Source organism: Toxotes jaculatrix, chromosome 12 (assembly GCF_017976425.1).
Source record: "Toxotes jaculatrix isolate fToxJac2 chromosome 12, fToxJac2.pri, whole genome shotgun sequence".
NCBI classification, from domain to species: domain Eukaryota; kingdom Metazoa; phylum Chordata; class Actinopteri; family Toxotidae; genus Toxotes; species Toxotes jaculatrix.
The window spans coordinates 3,680,728-3,699,040 of record NC_054405.1 but is presented as its reverse complement, the minus strand read 5'-3'; the positions used below and the strand labels follow the sequence as shown (position 1 = coordinate 3,699,040).

The following is an 18,313-nucleotide window of genomic DNA, read 5'->3' as shown; positions in this document are numbered from 1 at the left end:
CCCCTGGTTGTTAAGAAAATCAATTGTAAAACTGGTCTTTTATGTTGTATTTGATGTGCAGTGCTCCTGAGGTGTAGGTTGCTAATGCTCTAATGCTTTCAAATAACAAGGTGCACTTCTCCTTTTTTTTTTGCAGGGAAGTCCTTTGTTGTTTATGTGGCTATTTTTACATGCACGCAATCATGTCTGCAATTATTCATTAACACTTTCCACTGATTGACTCACGCAGCAACATTACATATGGCGGTTGAATATGTTTATGAAATCTATAATAAACAAATTGAGGAAATCAACCTTTTGGTCTTCCCTGATTGGTGAGAAGGTCGAGGCTCACTCAGAAACTGTAGAGGGGAAAATGTCTGCTCTGCTGCCAGGCTGTTCAGTGGGTCTGGTCAGAAAGGCCTTTGACAGAACATCTCTATTTTAAGATATGTTCCGGACCATGTTTCAACCAAAGAATATTAGATAAAAGTCATGGGCCGTAGCTTTAAACTACAATAAACGATAACTCAATACAATAAATGATAGAAACTTCATGTTTACACCACATGTCCCTCTCACAGAGTAGATGATCTCATTAGATACTGCGGAAAATCTCAGAGTAATGTAGTTTATTATAACAAAATCCCACATAAAACTGTACAAAAACCACATTCATCCCACCTTGATACAGATGGTAACATAGAAGAGAAACCAGAGACTGAAGATTTTTTTTTCCTGTTTTTTGCTAAAGTCTTAGTTTTACCAGTGAAACTCATTTTCCACAGTGAGTCATTCTATCCTAAAATCAGTCTGAGGAGTTACACACCGCGTTAATTATCATATCTTGACTGGTATGTCGAGAGAATGGGGTTTGCAAATTTTAAGGATTATTAATACATTTGGATATAGTTTCTAACCAGCGGGTGAGGGTATTTAGTTCCTCTGCTGCACATAAGAGCAGAAGCATCCCTCCTGCACTCCCATTATTTTCACCATAGCTTGTTTCTTATCAAATGTCAGCAGTCTCTTAATTAGTCTGCTTACTGAGAAGTTACAATTGTCTGAGGAAAGCCTATTCTAGGCATCTCATCCAGGGGTGATGTCATATCGCAATTAGAGGTGCTGCCAACAATGATGGTCAGTGCTTTATTGTAAGATCATTTGCACCAGGGAATGTAATAATTGCTTGAATGATACCACGTATCATGTCAGCATTAATTAACTATAAACTGTGAGGTTGTGTGAGGCGGAGGATACAAACAAAATCCGAACTATCTGAACAGACTGGAACAGAGGCAGAGGACAGTGATGACGGCAGAGTGTTACATTCAGATGCAGGCTTGACCTCAGATCACACAGCAGTGTGCAAAATCATATCTTTGTGTTGAATCACGTGACTGCAGTATAGACAGGAAGTACAACACCTTCCTCATTATTCTAGTTTTAGGTCATGAAAGGTCCACGGAATAACTCACATTATTAAAAGAAATAAAATAAAAAATCATAGAAGGACCATAGGGTTGCATTAAAAGCAAATTAAAACAGGAGCAGATCAGAGAACAGCTGCAGATAAAGGCCTAATTCTCACCTGCTATTGAGGTAAATAAGGGCCCTGGTTACCAATTTGAAAATTTTTGCATTTAAGTCACGGTCACTTCATAATTTGGCAGAAAATACAGAAAAAAGATTACTCGAAGTTTTACCCTGAAGCAAATTAAGAAAATACAGATGATGAGCAAGAACATGATACCGGTGAGCAACAAAATAGATCTAAGCTTTCTGGTGTCCTAAACAAAATTATTAATACTCATTATGATTCCATTTTTTACATTTGTTTTCTTGTTCAAGATTATTTATTTATTCATTTTCTTAACTGGGCAATGGGAAATTCCCTGTGCTCCTTGTTGCAGCCAACTTGTCCTCTAACAACAGAGTCCACAGGTCGCCCCTCAGTAAGATTCTGATGTGAGGTGACCTCTAGCAGCCGTAGTACTTATGTTTTACTAATCCTCACCAAATAGTCTTTGTACCTAAACCGAACCAAACTGTGACCTTTCCATGAGCTGAAGTCACTAGTGCGGTGACAAGGACCTGATCCCTCACTGGCCTCCCACCTGCAAAGCACCGACTTATTTATGTTTCCCTACAGGATTAATAAAGTTTTTCTGATTCTGAGTTCAAATCCAGCTCACTGCACACAGCAAACGCCTTACTTCAAACTTCTCATGACATACAGCAGTTCAGCATGAAGTGAAATAAACATGGCACTCATTGAAACATCTGACTGTTATATATATATACACACACACACACATTTTACTGTATAGCTTCAGCAAAGCTGATGCAGTTTACAGAATACTGTAAAGAAATGTAAATGGATTGAATGCACATTAGGACAGGAGGGAAAACCAGGGACATACAAAGCTTAAAGTGAAGAAATAACCTGCAGTGGAGAAACAGCAGTGGACTGTTTTCTCTGCAGAGTTTACTCTGCCGCATGATGACAAAGGGTGACTGAGACACAGGAAGCAGAGACTGAAACACACTGAGGAGCTGAATGTGACAGTGCACCCTGTGGTCAAGTATCATGGATTTCTAGCCACCTTCACCAGCAGTTTGCTCAGTGAATGCAGTTATGGCCAGGTGAGGCCACAGTGGCACACCAGCAGTACAGAAACCCATCTAAACACTGAGACAAGAGTTCAGGTGTCATATGATGTTGTAGCAACAGTCACATCTTCCATTAAATTAACTGCTGTGGATTCTGTAGGCGCAGCCTCTTATCGATTTTCACCATCAGGAATAGTTAATAATTACATTAAATAATATGATTTCATTCTAATTAAATCCAACTCGGGGTACCGCCACCCTTAAAAAGGGAAAGGATAGCCATTTCACTGATTCAGTCTCAAAATATAGGAACTTATCAGTTTGGAACTACGACTGATGAACTAACTTGTAGATAATAACTACAGCCACAATCACTATAACAACAGTCAGTAAAGGCTGAAGGATGAACTCAGCAGAGGTTTACAACATTCACTCTTGTGCGACATTAAAATAGACCAGCAGGCATATTCCTAAGCATTTATTTAACAATGGCCAAACACACAATATCCAACAACCGGGACTATATATATATATACTTAAACTTGCAATGAAAAAGACACTTTCAGTGATTTCATTTCATTATTGTTACTTTTCATTTTGATTCACTAATTGAATTCAATGTTGTAATTAATTCTTCATTAGCATTTCTCTGCATGTATTTCCCTTTATTATTTAGCCATATAAAAGTCATTAGCTTAATTACGAGAAAAAAAAATACAATGGAAAGTTGAACTAACTTGAATCTGTTCATGTCTGTGATTCCTTCTGGCAAACAAATGCAAAGATATGAGAAATGTTTACAATTATGAATCTCTTTGTTGACACTGAAAGGTGTGCGAATAACAGCCTCAGCTATCTGTCACACAACTTTGTGTTTCCAAAGTCAGGTGAAACTCAGCCAGACTCTTTCCACACAGACAGATGGTAATTGAGTGGTGGTTAATATTTAGGGTGCATGTTAAACGACCACTGGAGCTTTAAAGGGCATATGGCACAAGTCATACAGGAATTAAATGGCTGGCAGGAACAGCAGGCCGAAATCTTCTTCACCTTTTAAGCTGACAAAACAGTCTTTGCATAATATATAGCGATGCACATTGCACTGGTGGAAAGGTGACAACATTTCTAACTATTAGTTTGCCCACTGGGAACTCCCCTCAAGCTGGTACAGCGTGTAGTTAATGCCTGCAGTTACACACTTCAATCCAGTAATTATGATGGATGTCAAAGGGGATTACATAATTTTTAAATGACATGCTCATGTATTGCTTACGTATAAGAACTGCTCACATTATGCTGCCGCCTGCTCAGTGTGATATAAATATTCTGATGCCAGCTGCTGCTCAGTATGAAACCAGGATAGCTCTGTAATGTAATATTGTATAGAGTTCAGGATATGACAGAGCAAGAGATTAGAGAGCAAAGTGAGCCAAAGATTCAATCTGTGGCTCAGACAGCAGGAGCGATCGACAAAACAAACCCCAGGCTGGTGTCTGTGAAGAACAACCTCAGCAATGTCAAGTTTGTTGACGTTTTCTTTTTTTAAGAATTAAATTCAGGTGTTTTAAATGCTCTGTCTTTTTCTGATAATTGTGGCCATTCTGACTATTGGTCATAAAACTTTGCACTCGCCATCTTAGTTGCAGAGATATTCGTTATGAGAATCACAGCTCTGGCAGGATAATGTCTGGTGGGACAGACAACATGAGCCTCTTAAAGCTTTCCTTCAACTTGACCTTCAGCTTCAGATAAATCAGCACAGTAGACACAGAAAGTAGCCCCCAGGGTTGGATATCTCCTCTGACTGTAGTGGGATCTACTTGTGGGACAACCAACTTGATAACCAAACCAGCTGTATGGTTAGTCAACTAGCCTCTAGACATAGTAACAAAGATTTATTTTTGTTTCAACAGAGGTAAAAATACTTAAAGATTTCCTGAAAGACTTTGATTGGTTTGTACAGTGCATTTCTCACAGTGTGGACCAGACAGCCTCAGTCTTCCACTTGATTTTAGGGAGGTGAAACAGACACAGTCCTCAGTTGCCTTGAGTGGGAAGTAATGCACTGCTGCTGCTGCAGGCCACTTTAAGGGTCTGTCAGGTCAGATGAGGTCACTTCATGTGAGCTCACAGAAATCTTTTTAAGCATTTTGTAGAAAAAAAAAAAACTTACATATTTGTATATTATTGTGTGTCCTAATGCTTCTGCTCATCCTTTACACAGAAGGCATGTGAATTAAATAGAGACCAGAAACATCACTTGCATTCATATAAAGAGAACTGACTGTGGAGATTATTTTACCTTCACAAATGCACAGAAAAATTAGCTCACTGCCCGGTTCACCACACATTCACACACAAGTACACCCTGACAACTACAATACAGATGGTACACACTCATGTTAATTGCTTCCACCTTCTTTTATAAATTTCAAACAATTCTAAACAATTACTGTAAATGTGGCCAAGGAGCCTTAGGAAAATTAACTGAGCTCATTTAAAGTGTGTGAATGAACAAAAACAGGTTTTCTTCCGTGTGCATTTAGAAGCACTGTGCATCTTTTTGCATGCATGAGAGGATTTTTGTTTTTTTGTTTTAATTCTCAATCAAGGACAAGTTTGTCATTTAAAATATCTTTGGAGCAGCAAAGATAAGGACACAGGTTATTGCTGCATTTTGTCCTATAGGACAGTTATATAACTGACAAAGGGCCTCTGTGCTGTAACGCATTCTGCACCATTCAAACCAAATATTTCTTAAAACAAAGATTCATCTGTGAATTCCTTTGTTATGCAAAATTCAAACCCAATCTCAAACAAACAAATCCTCACAGTAATTTGTGGGCCTTATTCGATTGTGTAAGTGGTGCTGATACAGTCTCATGGGTGAGCATCAGGCATCAGGTCAGTTTCTTGTTAGTGGTCAGTGCCCCTTTTAATGATTTATGCAAATAAGGGTTCTGAACATCTGCATGTCTACAGCTCAGTCACTTCTGTTACCAAATGAAATACATTCATCCATAAAAACGAGTTCATTAAAATCTTAAAATTTTAATGACAAATACCCATCACATATTTATCTGCTGGACTACTATACATACGGCCAGTTTCCAGAATCTCCAAATTTATCGCAAAGCTTCAGCAATGAAAATTTTCACATAAAAGCAGCATGTGAGAGTTTTCTAAAATAAGAAAACACTGGATTATGAGTTTTAAACGAAGTAATGAAGACAAACGTGTATCTATAAAGTTTAGCTGTAATTGTAATGAAAAGTATGGGGTTTTTTTGGTTTTGTTTCTATCAATCTCACATTAAATAAAGGTTTGTCATCTGTTTGCCATAACACACCTATTTTCTTCCACTTGAATAACACTCCCACCTGCCTTTTATTCCCTGTAGATGCGATATGAGTGAGCATTTAGCAGTGATGGTTTGACAGCTGTTATATTGCATTCCTCCTGTCCAGGGTGTAAGCTTTGGTTGCTGTTGGTTGCCGCCGGTTTCTAAGACAACTAGAGAGCTTTTGCAACCATTATTTATTTTAATTACACTTCCTGTTGAGAGATTTTGCTGCAAAAATATCTGTGGTTTTGTTTCCAAATGGCAGGCTCTTGGATATAATAAGAACAGATTGGCACAAATTAGAGCAGGACACGAGAGAGAGAAACTCTCTCTGACAGCACATCTTTTTCTGAACATATGTATATGTATGGTCTTCATTTTTCGCACAGTGGTCACAACATGGCATTTTTCATATCGTAAAGGGGCAATATGCAAGAACTGGCCTACTGTCACCCAACAAATAGCAGGCAGCATATTTCCAGTATTTCCAGGAAGTTTGGGTGTCCACCCGTATTATAAGAAAGAGGGATATGCACTCTTTTTTTCCCCCGTCTGCCCAGTCAGAGAGACAGGGAGCAAGTGATGGAGGCAGAGGCCTTCTCAGATACTACTGCTTCATCTCCTTATGTTGGACTGAGGGTAGACTGGACACAGCAGTGACTCACTATCACCTCTTGAGGTCCAATGTGGTATGACAAGACAGGGTAGTCTGGCCTAGCCTGTTTAGCCTGCCAACGTAATATAATAAAAAGTTAAATAATAGACAGAAAATACTGTTATACTAATGTTAAAAGCCTTGGAAAACCATCACTGAGTTCAGGGGCCACTTTCACAAGGATATTTTGGACTGATCTTTACTGTTAGGCCAGTCCTCTGTTTGCTCTTATATTAATCTAATTCAGGTGAGACATGTTTCACAAAAATAAAGACTGACAGCTTAAATAGTTAGCCACCCTACCTGCAGGGTAGAGCCATGTTTCCATGGTAACAATCAGGGACACCTGCTGACCAGTGGCACCAAAGGACAAAAAAAAAAGCAAAACATGGTCCATAATTTGTGGTTTCTGTGTTGTGGAGGAAACAATGACAATGAAAAGTTTTTTTAGAGACCACAGGAACAAGAAAGAAAAAAAATAAATAAATCCAAAAAGTCTACTTGCACAAAAGGTTTGCTACACAGGAGATGAGTCAGAACAAGGTAAACAATTCCGACAAAGGCAAAAACCAAGAAATCAGGCAGCAATCAAAATCACGAAGAAAGCAAGGACAAATAAGGCTGGAAAGATGGACACTGGCGACAGAGACTAAATAAACATAATGGGGAGGAAGTAATGAGATACAGGTGCAACACAATGTGGGGCAGGTAATCACAGAGGCGGGAAATACAGGGGCAGGAAGTGAGAAGTCTGCAATCAGAAGACGAGTACTTCAAAATAAAACAGGAAAAAATTATAAATAATGATAAATGAAAAGAATGTCCTTAAAGATGCAGAAGGAGACTTCACTGGCAGTGAGGACATCTTCAGTGGGTTCATCGTCAAGAGGGAGCCACAGAGGACAGTGGACTTTCCCCTTGCTTGCAACACCACTGCCAGATCAGCATGATATCAGCCTGTCTGGCCCCACACTGGGGGGCCCTGGCACGTGACAGGTCCTCAACAAGCAGAGATGGCGATCCACCGATCAAGATTTCTGAAGCTATCTTGCTCAGACCGGGAAACCTCACATTCTCCTGCCTTTTTAAGAAAGCTGTGGTGTTGTCCGACCTCATTATCACGTCTCTGTTACACAGTTATGGGGCAAAGTGATGCATCTGAACCAACCTTAAGCTCCAGCAGGTTGATATGGCGGATTGGTTCTGACCATGTATTGCCTATCATAGCCTCCTCCAGCATCCCACCCCAGCAAATGCACCTGTGATCACCAGAACATAGTGTGGAACCAACTTAGCTTCATTCCTGCTCAGAGGGAGTGAAGCTAGGGTGAGTTCTAAAAGGCGATATCACTTTGAGCTTGGGCGAGCATACACAGCCTGCAAAGCTTGAGAGCAAAGCCCAGCTGCATGATATGTTGGATCACCAGCTCCATGAGGGCCTTGGTTTCCTTTTGTGAGAAGGCAAGCTTCAGCCAGTTATCTATATAAGTCAGAATCCTCACTCCCCTCTCTCTCTGAGAGGGCTCAACACCCTCTACATACACTCCGAGAAACATGCACTGATTCCTCATAGAATCAGCTGAGAGCGTGACCAGAACTTGGATGCTAAACCGTGGTGCAGGCGTTGGTTTGTTTTCATGCTTGCTGTGGAAAAATTCAGATTCTTCCTCAGCATACCTAGACATCCAGCTTGTCCTGTGAGTAGTGCGTGAGCATGGTGCCTGCTCTGCCAATGGGACACAAACACGGTGTTACCTAACACAGAAGTTGCCCAGCCAAGTGGAGACTAATGAAGGTGTGTGGCTTCTTTACTGAAAAGCTTGTTGCATATAAGGCCTGTGTTTTAGTGGTGAGTTAGCATAATCGCCGTGTGAGACAGGTGAACAGGCTACATGCACCATTCCTGGCAACCTGGCTCTTTTATGTTTGCATCACCACCATGTGGACTGCAGTGCAAGCGTTACAGGAATGTTGCTCTTTCAGGGATGATGTCTGCCTGAGACAGAAGCATGGACAGGGCCGGTTCTCAGCTTGAGGAGTGGTGGGACAGCTAGCTGCTGCTGTGCTAGGACTCTGGGACACCACTGGTGCTGCATCTACTGATGCTGCTGTTGAGGAAGAGGTTCCTGAGGACAAAGATGGGTGCTCAGCTTCTCCAACTGCATTTCCTGTGCCTTCCTCTCCAGCTCGTCAATCATTGACAGGAAGACTGGGCTGAAGAGGGACTTAGTGGAGAGTGGCAGCAGCAGTCAAGTATTCTGTCCCTCTGAGGGATGGAAGTAATGGCTGACTGCCACACCACAAGGGTGTTGAGGCGAGGAGACAATGAGACAATGATTGCAGTGGGAAGCCATTGTCCTACTGCCCATCCTTGATGGTGCAGTACAGTCCATGCGCTACCACCAGTGGCTTGGTTAGCAGGGGCAGGCAGAACCAAAAATGAGCTCCTTGGGGGCCAGGACACCCTTAGTCTTTCTCTGGTACATGGCTGGGCAGTGAGGCCAGTGGTGGAACCTCTGCAGAGGGACATTTGGCAGTGGGGTGGAGGGAGAGTAGTGTCCATCAGCTGGGCACCCGAGGTGAAGAGGCTGGGGAGGTCATCAAGGGGTTAACAATGAGTTTGTGGGTCCTCCTGGAAGAGCACCTCTGTCTGTATTGTGCTCCCTCAGAAAGAGTGCAATACAGGCAGGGAAGGAATCAGCTTCAGCCCGCTGACAATGGTTGAGGTACCAGAAGCAGTTGTTGTGACTGTCTGAGGCTGCCAGCTGCAAGGCACAGATCAGGCAGATCTTCATTATGGACATCCTATGACTTCATAGGAGAAAAATCCATCTTTAAAGTGACTGAGTGGAAAATGAAGATGAGCAGCATACGTGCTAGGGTTTTTTAGGGGACTATAGTTTTGGGCACTACCCCCTGATGGGGCGATAAGTGAAAAGATTTGCCTTGAAGGGGTTAACCAGTAGCAAAGCCCATTAGAGGGCAGAGCACATACACAATAAAAGTTGTTTTACTTTTGCAAGTTTGATTTAGAGTTTGATTTACAGTAGAATGCAGCCTGCAGGAACATTCACCTGCATGAAACAATTAAACAGCAGAAAGTGTGGTTACAGCAGTAATGCACTCAACCCCCATGAGACTGGTGCTATCACAGCAGCTCTGCGGGAGTGTGATAATTGTGAGAACCTCATGGGACATGGGCGGGGATGTAGTGCTTAGTCCTGTAGTCCATGCACTACATTAGTCACATTGCGGTGCTTCATGCAAAGGAGAGGAATAAAGGACAGGGGAGAGTACCCAGTAACAAGAACAAACATGGCTTTCAGCTAATGCACAGGCTTCATAACGAGTCCATGCCAGTTGAACCACCTTGCCTTTTAAATAAGGGGTCACCTCCTGGACTCATCGTATCCACCATCTCGCTTCTGTTCCACATCAGTGCTGCCAATTACATGGTTCTGTCAGGGAACATCTCTTTGGAGATAAAGATTTTCATTTAAGTTGTTTTTGAAGTCTATTTTTGAACACTTTTTGTTGCTGACCACAGGTTCTCAGTGCCTGGAGCTTCTTTTCTTTGTAAGTACAACTGAGCACTGAAAAGCCTTTTCTCCTGACACTGTCACACCTGCAACCGTGATTACTATTCTTGCGCTTATCTCTACATTTGTTGTGAGAAATGCTCTTAACACTGCCATTCTATAGGAAAGAAAAAAATATGTAACTAGTGTGAAATCTGGGGAAAGTGCTTATGGTACAGGTGAGGGAGGAAGAGGCTGTAAGAAGATTGCCTGTACTCAGTCACCTCCTTTGAGACCAAACAGATCCAGAGAATGTGGCCACCCTGGCCTCCATATTGTAGCAGCGTTACCACTCCCAGGGACAGCAGAAAAAGGAGACTGAAGGTGGTCCAAGAAGGTCATCAAAAAAAGATAAAGACCATGGCAGATGCAGCTAAACTTTAGTGTGCCCTTCACCACCCAGACTGATGCCTGAGGCAGAGGTATTGGTGGAATGTGACAGCAAGGTGAAAGAAAAGAGAAAAGGCCAGTGGCTGGTGTCAGCAGGAAACCAGTCCTGGGGGAGACACTGGGCTCAGCGGGGCAGCTGGAGAGTCTAGCCATCAAATGGACCATAGACCGTTTCAAGTACCTTCTGCTGGGCACAGAATTCAGCTAAGAGAATGACCACAGGGCTCTGCAATGGTTAGAAACCATGAAACTCTACAATTACCTGCTGGCTGCTGTCAGCGCAGACACACTGCTTCACATCAAGTGTGCTCCAGTGTCTTTTTGAGGCAAGTGACTTCCTGTCCCACATCCCTTTTCTCTAAAAAGGAAAAACCCACTTCACTGCCACCACACACACACACAGAGGTTCTGTATTCTGTTTCTTGTACTGAAATATGTGGAAAATCCCATATGGAGAAAAGGCACTTTAACAGCAGTTCAAATAATAAATAATGAAATAAAATCACTGCCAAGTCTCAGTTTTAATTTCAGTAGGTGTACATAAATATAGAAAGAACAGTGCGTGTGATATAGCCCTTTTGTCTTTCAATACGAGCAGAGGTGATCATGCAAGGGAAGAATTCAGAATAAGACTCAAAAAGAGAAAAACAAGTTATCAAAGGTAATCGATTTTCCAAGATCAAGTTTGGTACATTCTAAAAACACGTGTGCACAGGAAAACTAGAAAATTGAAAACAACATAGTGGTAGAGGAACACAAGTCTTGTGGATGTGCAGAAAATCATTTGTATGGTGAAGAAAAAAACCCTTTATGACTGTACAGCAAGTCAAGAATCCTCTCCAGGATGTGGACCGATGTGTTTCCTTGTCAGCAATTAAGTGGACTACATGACCTTGACAGTTCATGATCCAAAGCCACCACCTCATCTGTCAAACATGGAGCCGGTTCTGTGATGTCCTGGGCTTGTTTGGCTCCAAAGGAACTGGCACGCTGGCATTTATTGATGATTTCACTGCTGATGGAAGCACCAGTATGAATGTAGTATTCAGCAGGACAGCAATCCTAAACCTACAGCCAAAGCAACCAAAGAGAATGCCAGGGTGAAGAAGTGGAATATCCTCTACTGGCCAAGTCAAACCACAAACAAGAAGGGAAGGTGGCTGCAGTGAAGGCCTGGGAGAGAATCACCAGGAAGACACAAAGCGCCTAAAGACATCTGTGGATCCAAGACTTCAGTTATTTTGTTTGACTTTGTGTACTTTTAATCCCCTAAACCTCTGTGCACTTTGTGTTAAAAGGGCTATAACTCCCACACAGTTCCTTTTCTTGGGATGTAAACCTACCACGTTAATGTAGTGCCCATAATTGTATTTCAAATCGATTGTGTTGAAGCACAGAGCCTGAAAAACAAAACAAACAAAAAAGAAAATGTAGACCTGTCCAAATACGTGTGGTCTGGGCTGTGTCTGCCTGTTCCTGTGCTTGAGGACACTGCAGCTCCATATTAATTAACTATTTAATTAATTATTGCTGACACTTAAATGATGTGATTAATGGACTTCAGGTAGGAGCAGTTTATTATTTATTTATATATTAATTTATTTTTCATACCTGCCACATCTTTTCAAAGCTTTAACTCCTTTCCCCACTAAGAAGCAAACACTGGATTAAAGCTTTATATCTACACTTTGTAGAGACTGATTCACATTCTAACTGTACATTTCAGGCTGAATTGGGCTGTCCAGATGGTATTGAATATTACTGAATGTTATTATATATTCCTGACTGAATTACTGAATGTCTCTGGCTGAATACTGAATGACTCTCATTCAATAATGTAGTTTTAAATAGCTAATCAAAGTAGTTATTCAGATTCCTTTTGGGCAAAGATCTCATTCAGTGAAGGAAGTGTTTGCTATAAGAACAGACACTTTGTTGTTCATTTGTTTCTGAGCCCAGTAATTAACCTAATTCGTTGAATGAAAATTGCATTTGCAGTCGCACCTTTTTGTGCTTCCCACTAGAACGATGCATTCAAATAAGCTTGAAAATAGAGGCCAGTACAACATCACACAGCAGTGGTAATTACAGGCTATTCTTCTTTTCTGTCCTCGCTATGTTCCCTTTCCACATACAGTACTTTAACACGCTAATGTGCCAATCAATGGTTTGATTAGTTGATTAGACAGATAAAATGATAAATGACGCCAGTCCCGGCTCCCAGCCAGTATTTCTGTGCCAAATTCTGCCATCCCCAGAGTCATGGTGCTAACATGGCTATATAAACCTTAATATCAAAATCACTAAAGTAAAAGTAACTGTGCTCCTCCTTTAAGACCTTCAGGTGACCTCTGTAAATTTGGCTGCATTTACCTCTGTATTCTTGTGGGACCATCAGCATCAACACCTCCACCTGCTCTAACCAGCCTGCTGCACTGTGGGCTGCTGTGGTCGCTTGTGTTTTTTTTTTATTCTGTGCCTCTTTCTGTGTCCAAAACATCAAAAGATTGTATTTAATTTCATGAGCAGTTTTTCTCAGATGCTGCTGAAATGTGGTGTGTCAGTGTTCTGGAGATCACAATGTGTTCACTTATTTTCTGTGCTTGATGGTTTCAGACAAATCCCTGTTTATTTGTGCTGTTCCATTTTCTTAGTGTATCTTATCAAAACATATGTCAAAAACGAAGCATCTTATCCATCTGCCCATTATCTACATCCATTTATCCTCCAGTGTGCACACCTTTATGTGCCTCAGTGTGTCACACACACACATACAGATATCTCACTGAACCTGACTTACACGACTTTGGTGTGGGCGAGATAACCCACACAGACTTGTTTAGAACACACAAAGTCCACACAGAAAGGCCAAGTTCATGGATCTGAATCAAAGACCTTCCTTCTGTGATGCACCAGTAACCACTCTCCAGTGTGGCGCCCAAATACTTGTATGTAGAGATCATTTTCATTTTTTTTTTTTTTTTTTTTTGTCTTTGTGAGCGCTGCTGACACACAAATGGTCGCCGTGTCTGATTTCACCAGTGACTGCAGCCTGCAAATCTCAGCTTTTATGTTTCAGAATTTGGTGAAAGAGGTCCCCTGATTGCAAAACGCTGCTCGGGCACAGTTTCAGTTGAATGAAACCGTACCTCAATACTCATTGTACCTATCCTAACTCACAAGCCAAACACAGACTACATACTTTCTCTTGCCTACTGAAGGGTACATTTTAGCGAAGCGTATCAATAACTAAAATTAAAAGCCTTTACTGTGAAATTAATACCAGTGCCTCTCAGCCTCTATCAGTGTGAAGTCAACACAGCTTTTTAATAAACTGGCCTTTTTAAGTTTTAATAGACTTTTTACAACCTTTTCTAAAGCAGAGCTGTTGCTTGATCTCTGTCACGGAACCAAGTTGCTCCCTACAATACCTGGTCTTTTCTATTGTAACGCTTGTAATTGGACTGCAGTAGTCTTTCTACAAAAGCTGCACAGAGTGGCGTCGAGGCAGCAGAGCTCCTTAAGCTAATGGATAATATTGCTGAGGTGCTCCGCTGAGTGCTTTTAGACGCTCATTTGTGCCAGCTGCCACCCGGCACTTTAATGGCTCTCTTATTAGTCATCCAGTCATGCTATACTGACACTGATGTTGTGCTGATGTTTCATACTCGTTCATCCCGAGTAATATCTGAGGATTACGACTTCTTTATGTTCATTTGTGTGGCTAAGATAGATTGGCATTTATATGTATAATGCATTTATTTATATTATAATACTGGTAAACACATTCTGTCAGCTCTGCTGTGTGTTCTGTGCTACGTGTGGATGGATCAGTTTTCTCAACAGGAATCAACAATGTGGGCTATTATAGTATTGTATTGTATTCACTCCTCCTCTGTTCTCAAACTGTTGTTAGAATGCTGACACTTTACTGTTAACAGTGGGAACACACACACGCACACACACACATATCCAGTCTCAGCAGTGGATTAAGTGGGAATCAGCAGAAAGTTGATAAAAACCCACACACCAGTAGCTGTCTTAATTTGTTGCGACAAAATGTGGAGTTTGAGGCCGTCAGTACACTCTTAAACAGTTTTGAAAGTTCTGAACAGGAAATACCAGACAACTGTTTTATGAGATTTTTTTTTCCAGGAAACTGAGCTAAACACTTGAACCTTTTTATTTTTTGTTTCTTTATTTCTATCTTTTTTTTTTTTTTTTCATGTGACACCCAAACTGGAAAGTTAACCACATGACACTGTAGTATTATATTACATTTTTAAACATCTGTTGGTTCTTGGCTGGTTTTGAATCAAATGAACTGCTGTCAGATCCCAGAAAAAGATGAGACGTCACAGTTTAAGACATAACTGTTATTATACCTTTAACTAGTCTAAATAAAAATAATCCAGTGTACTAGAAAACCAATGAGGTAATTGGATTGTAATTTGAAAGTAAACTTCCTTCCCTTTCAGCCACACAGTCCCAGCTAGCAACTCAGCAGCATTAACTCACCCTCACTCTGCCTAATATAGTTATCCATGTTGAAAATGTTCAATTACCTGTGCTACCAGTTCCCCTGGTTATATGTAACGAGCTGATTATCCCGAGCCCACAACCTTTACAGTGAATCCCCAGCCAGCTGCAACAGAGTCTGCAGCTGAGGCTTTGGAAAACATAATGATATTATGCTAATGTAGAGATATTGCTGGATTGACATTTCTACTGATTGGGATTACTGCTCCTATCCATTTTCCCACCCACGCAGCAATAGCTTAAGGTCTCTCTGTCACCAGTACATGCTTTTAACATTGCTGGTGTCAGGGGTAATTTGTGGTGTTACTCAAGTGGGCTTGTTTCGATGCAATTAGTTTATTTTCTTTGCGTAATGAGTCCGTGCCCTGAGCTGTCTGCCTTTCAGAGACATTTGGAAACAGCAAATCCCAAATTCACAGAGTCCTACTGTGGTCTGTTGGTTTTAATTTCTTTTTTTTTTTTTTAATACCAGCCACGACAGCACAGCCGGCACTATTTTCACTTTGTGAGTCTGTGTGTGCGAATGTGTGTGTCATCAAAGCAAACTGTGGTTCTGGAGACACCTACAGTAGCAGGAATTACTACAGTGGTGGACTTGAGTACTTCGGCAGGTGTGTTATATCTGTCTGTGGACAGATTTTGTCAACGTACAACTGTTTAAGATTCAGCCACAAAATTTTACAGGTGTGTATCTGAGATTAAAATGAAGGCAGAGTTCATTTTAATCCCACCCCTCGCTTCAGACCTGTGGCCCACATTCATTTTGAATCGTGAATCACTGTATCCTTGTTTCAATCATTCCCGTCCACTCTAAGACATAAGGTAAAACTGCAGACCATCTTGTGATGGTTTTAAATTCATTTCTTTGTCAAAGATAATCACAAACTCGTCCTCACTTTACACATCATCATATAAAAACAGGAGGTAGCCTGTCAAACACTTCATATAATATCTTACATTCTTAACTTACATTCACTGGTTTCTGCAAATTCATTACATCAACAAATAATGTATTTACAATGTCTAATTCAATCAGCCACTTTCTACGTTCTCTATTTAAAGGTTGGCTCACCAATGTCTGCACAGGTTGAAAGGTCAGGCTTTTACTTTCTATTTAAAGTATAAATAATCAATCAAGTGACTTCACTTTACCAGTAATTTCACCTTTGGCCTATAAACCACAAATCTTTACAAACTGGATATATGGATACACGTGTGTTTACCAGACAGGGAAGGTTCAACAAAAGACTGGTTACATGATGGGAAACGTGGGAAACCAGTGTTTTTAGAGCTTGATCCATTTTAAGGACAAACCACACCAACAACTTTTGGGACAAGCTGTTGTTAAGTGAAGAGGGTGTATAAAGCATACAAGCTCTTCTCTCAACCAGTGAGTGTGGAAGCAGGATGGTTGATAGAATAACAAGACTGAGCGCTTTGCTTTTGTTGCACTGGTGAACTGGTATTTTCCTGTGGCGTCTTTGTGAGTCTCTGTGCGCCCCAGTGGGAGGAAAGGCACAGTAGAAGGTGTGGCAATGCCAACCCAGCAGCACACTGCAATTTTGATGCCAAGCATGAGTGTGTTTTCCGTGGTCCGCCGCCCACCCGCTGAGAGCAGGTCGACGGCTCAACGAACTCATGTTCCATAATATTTTGGTCACGTTATCTGGTGAAATTACATCCGTGTAAACCTCACTACAGTCACACACACACCTTTATTCACGCTTTGCTCGTCCTCTATCCAGGAAGTCTTCCCTTTACTCTGTCGAGTCTCTTCACAGCCGTCTCCAGACAGCAGGTATCTGTTCTATCTACAGTCTCTAACTGGAGCGATGTTGCACACTGTCAAACACTGCTTGTCCCAGACAGCAGTAAGTTTCTGCAGAGGAAAAGTCTCCACAGGATTCTCAAACTGTCAGCGCGTTATGACGGGGATGAAAGTAGCGAATGTGATTGGCTGCGATTATCACAACCTCTAACACGTCCTCCTACAGTGTATGGTGATGTGTTCATTTGGCATCCCACCCCATGTCTGTGTGTGTGCCAGGCTTTGAAGTAGATGCTAACATGCTTATAATGTTAAAAAACTGATCATTAGGAGAGAATAAACAGTGCTAGTCATCTTACTTTAGCATGTTAGCATCTTCACAGAGATGATTCAACACTGTGTGTGACAGTGCATCATGGCTCCATATGTCGGTCTGAGGCTGCTGTATTTTGATGTATTTGAACATAGGAAGTGTAAATTACATCAAGTAGGGTTAGTACTTATTATCTAGTTCATGGACTTATACTGATGCATTTTTCCTCTGTTTCTTTCCTTCTTCTCAGGCACCCATAAATTTGTGACGGAGGGGGAACATCTGGAGCTGACGGCCATCACCAAAGAGCAGTCGGGATCATATGAGTGCATCGCTTCTAATGACATCTCAAGCCCTGATGTCAGGACAGTGCAAGTCACAGTCAACTGTAAGAGTCAACACTGCCACATTCATGGTCAAAGCATACAGAGAACCACAGAGAGACCGATGCACACCAGCAGGTTACACTATTGTATCGCTCTCCTTTTCTGCTCTGCTGAGGTATACAATAAATCAGCTGTTACTCAAACTTCTACAGCACAAGCGCTGACTAAGGCCAAACGTAGCACACGCATTACACCTATTCTAAAGTCTTTGCACTGGTTACCCGTCTTTCCTATTGATTTTAAAATTCTTTTATTAGTTTATAAGGCACTACATGGCCGTGCCCCAGACTAGCTCTCAGAAGTGCTTTTGGTTTATGAAGCAGGAGGGCCCCTCAGATCCTCCAGTTCTTCTCTTCTCTTTTAGCTGTTCCCCAAAGCAGAACCAAAACATATGGTGATGCTGATTTCAGCCGTCACACTCCGAGCTGCTGGAACAGCCTTTCCAGAGCATCTGAGAGGAGCGGAAAGGATTGATATTTTTGAACGTGCACTAAAAACCCATTATTCAGTCTGACTTTTATGTAGCGTTATATACGTTTATGGTTTTAGTATTTATACTGATTTTATTTATTATCAATATTATTTATTTTATTCTATTTTATTGTATTAACATGTTACTGTTTTACCATTATCAATTTATACTGTGCAGTATTTCATAGTTGAATTTTTACTGTAATGTTTATTATCTTTTATTAGTTATCTATGCCTGTTCTGGTGTGTTAGTCTTTAAAGCCATTTTTAACATTCTA

General features: G+C 41.2%; 1 protein-coding gene across 1 annotated transcript in view; it reads left to right on the top strand.

Annotated features, from left to right (window-relative positions):
- opcml (opioid binding protein/cell adhesion molecule-like) overlaps positions 1-18,313 on the top strand; it is a 141,001-nt gene that overhangs the window by 117,134 nt on the left and 5,554 nt on the right. The window contains exon 4 of the mRNA XM_041052401.1: positions 17,429-17,566. Coding sequence (XP_040908335.1) covers positions 17,429-17,566 — 138 coding nt within the window. The remainder of the gene's footprint in view (positions 1-17,428; positions 17,567-18,313) is intronic.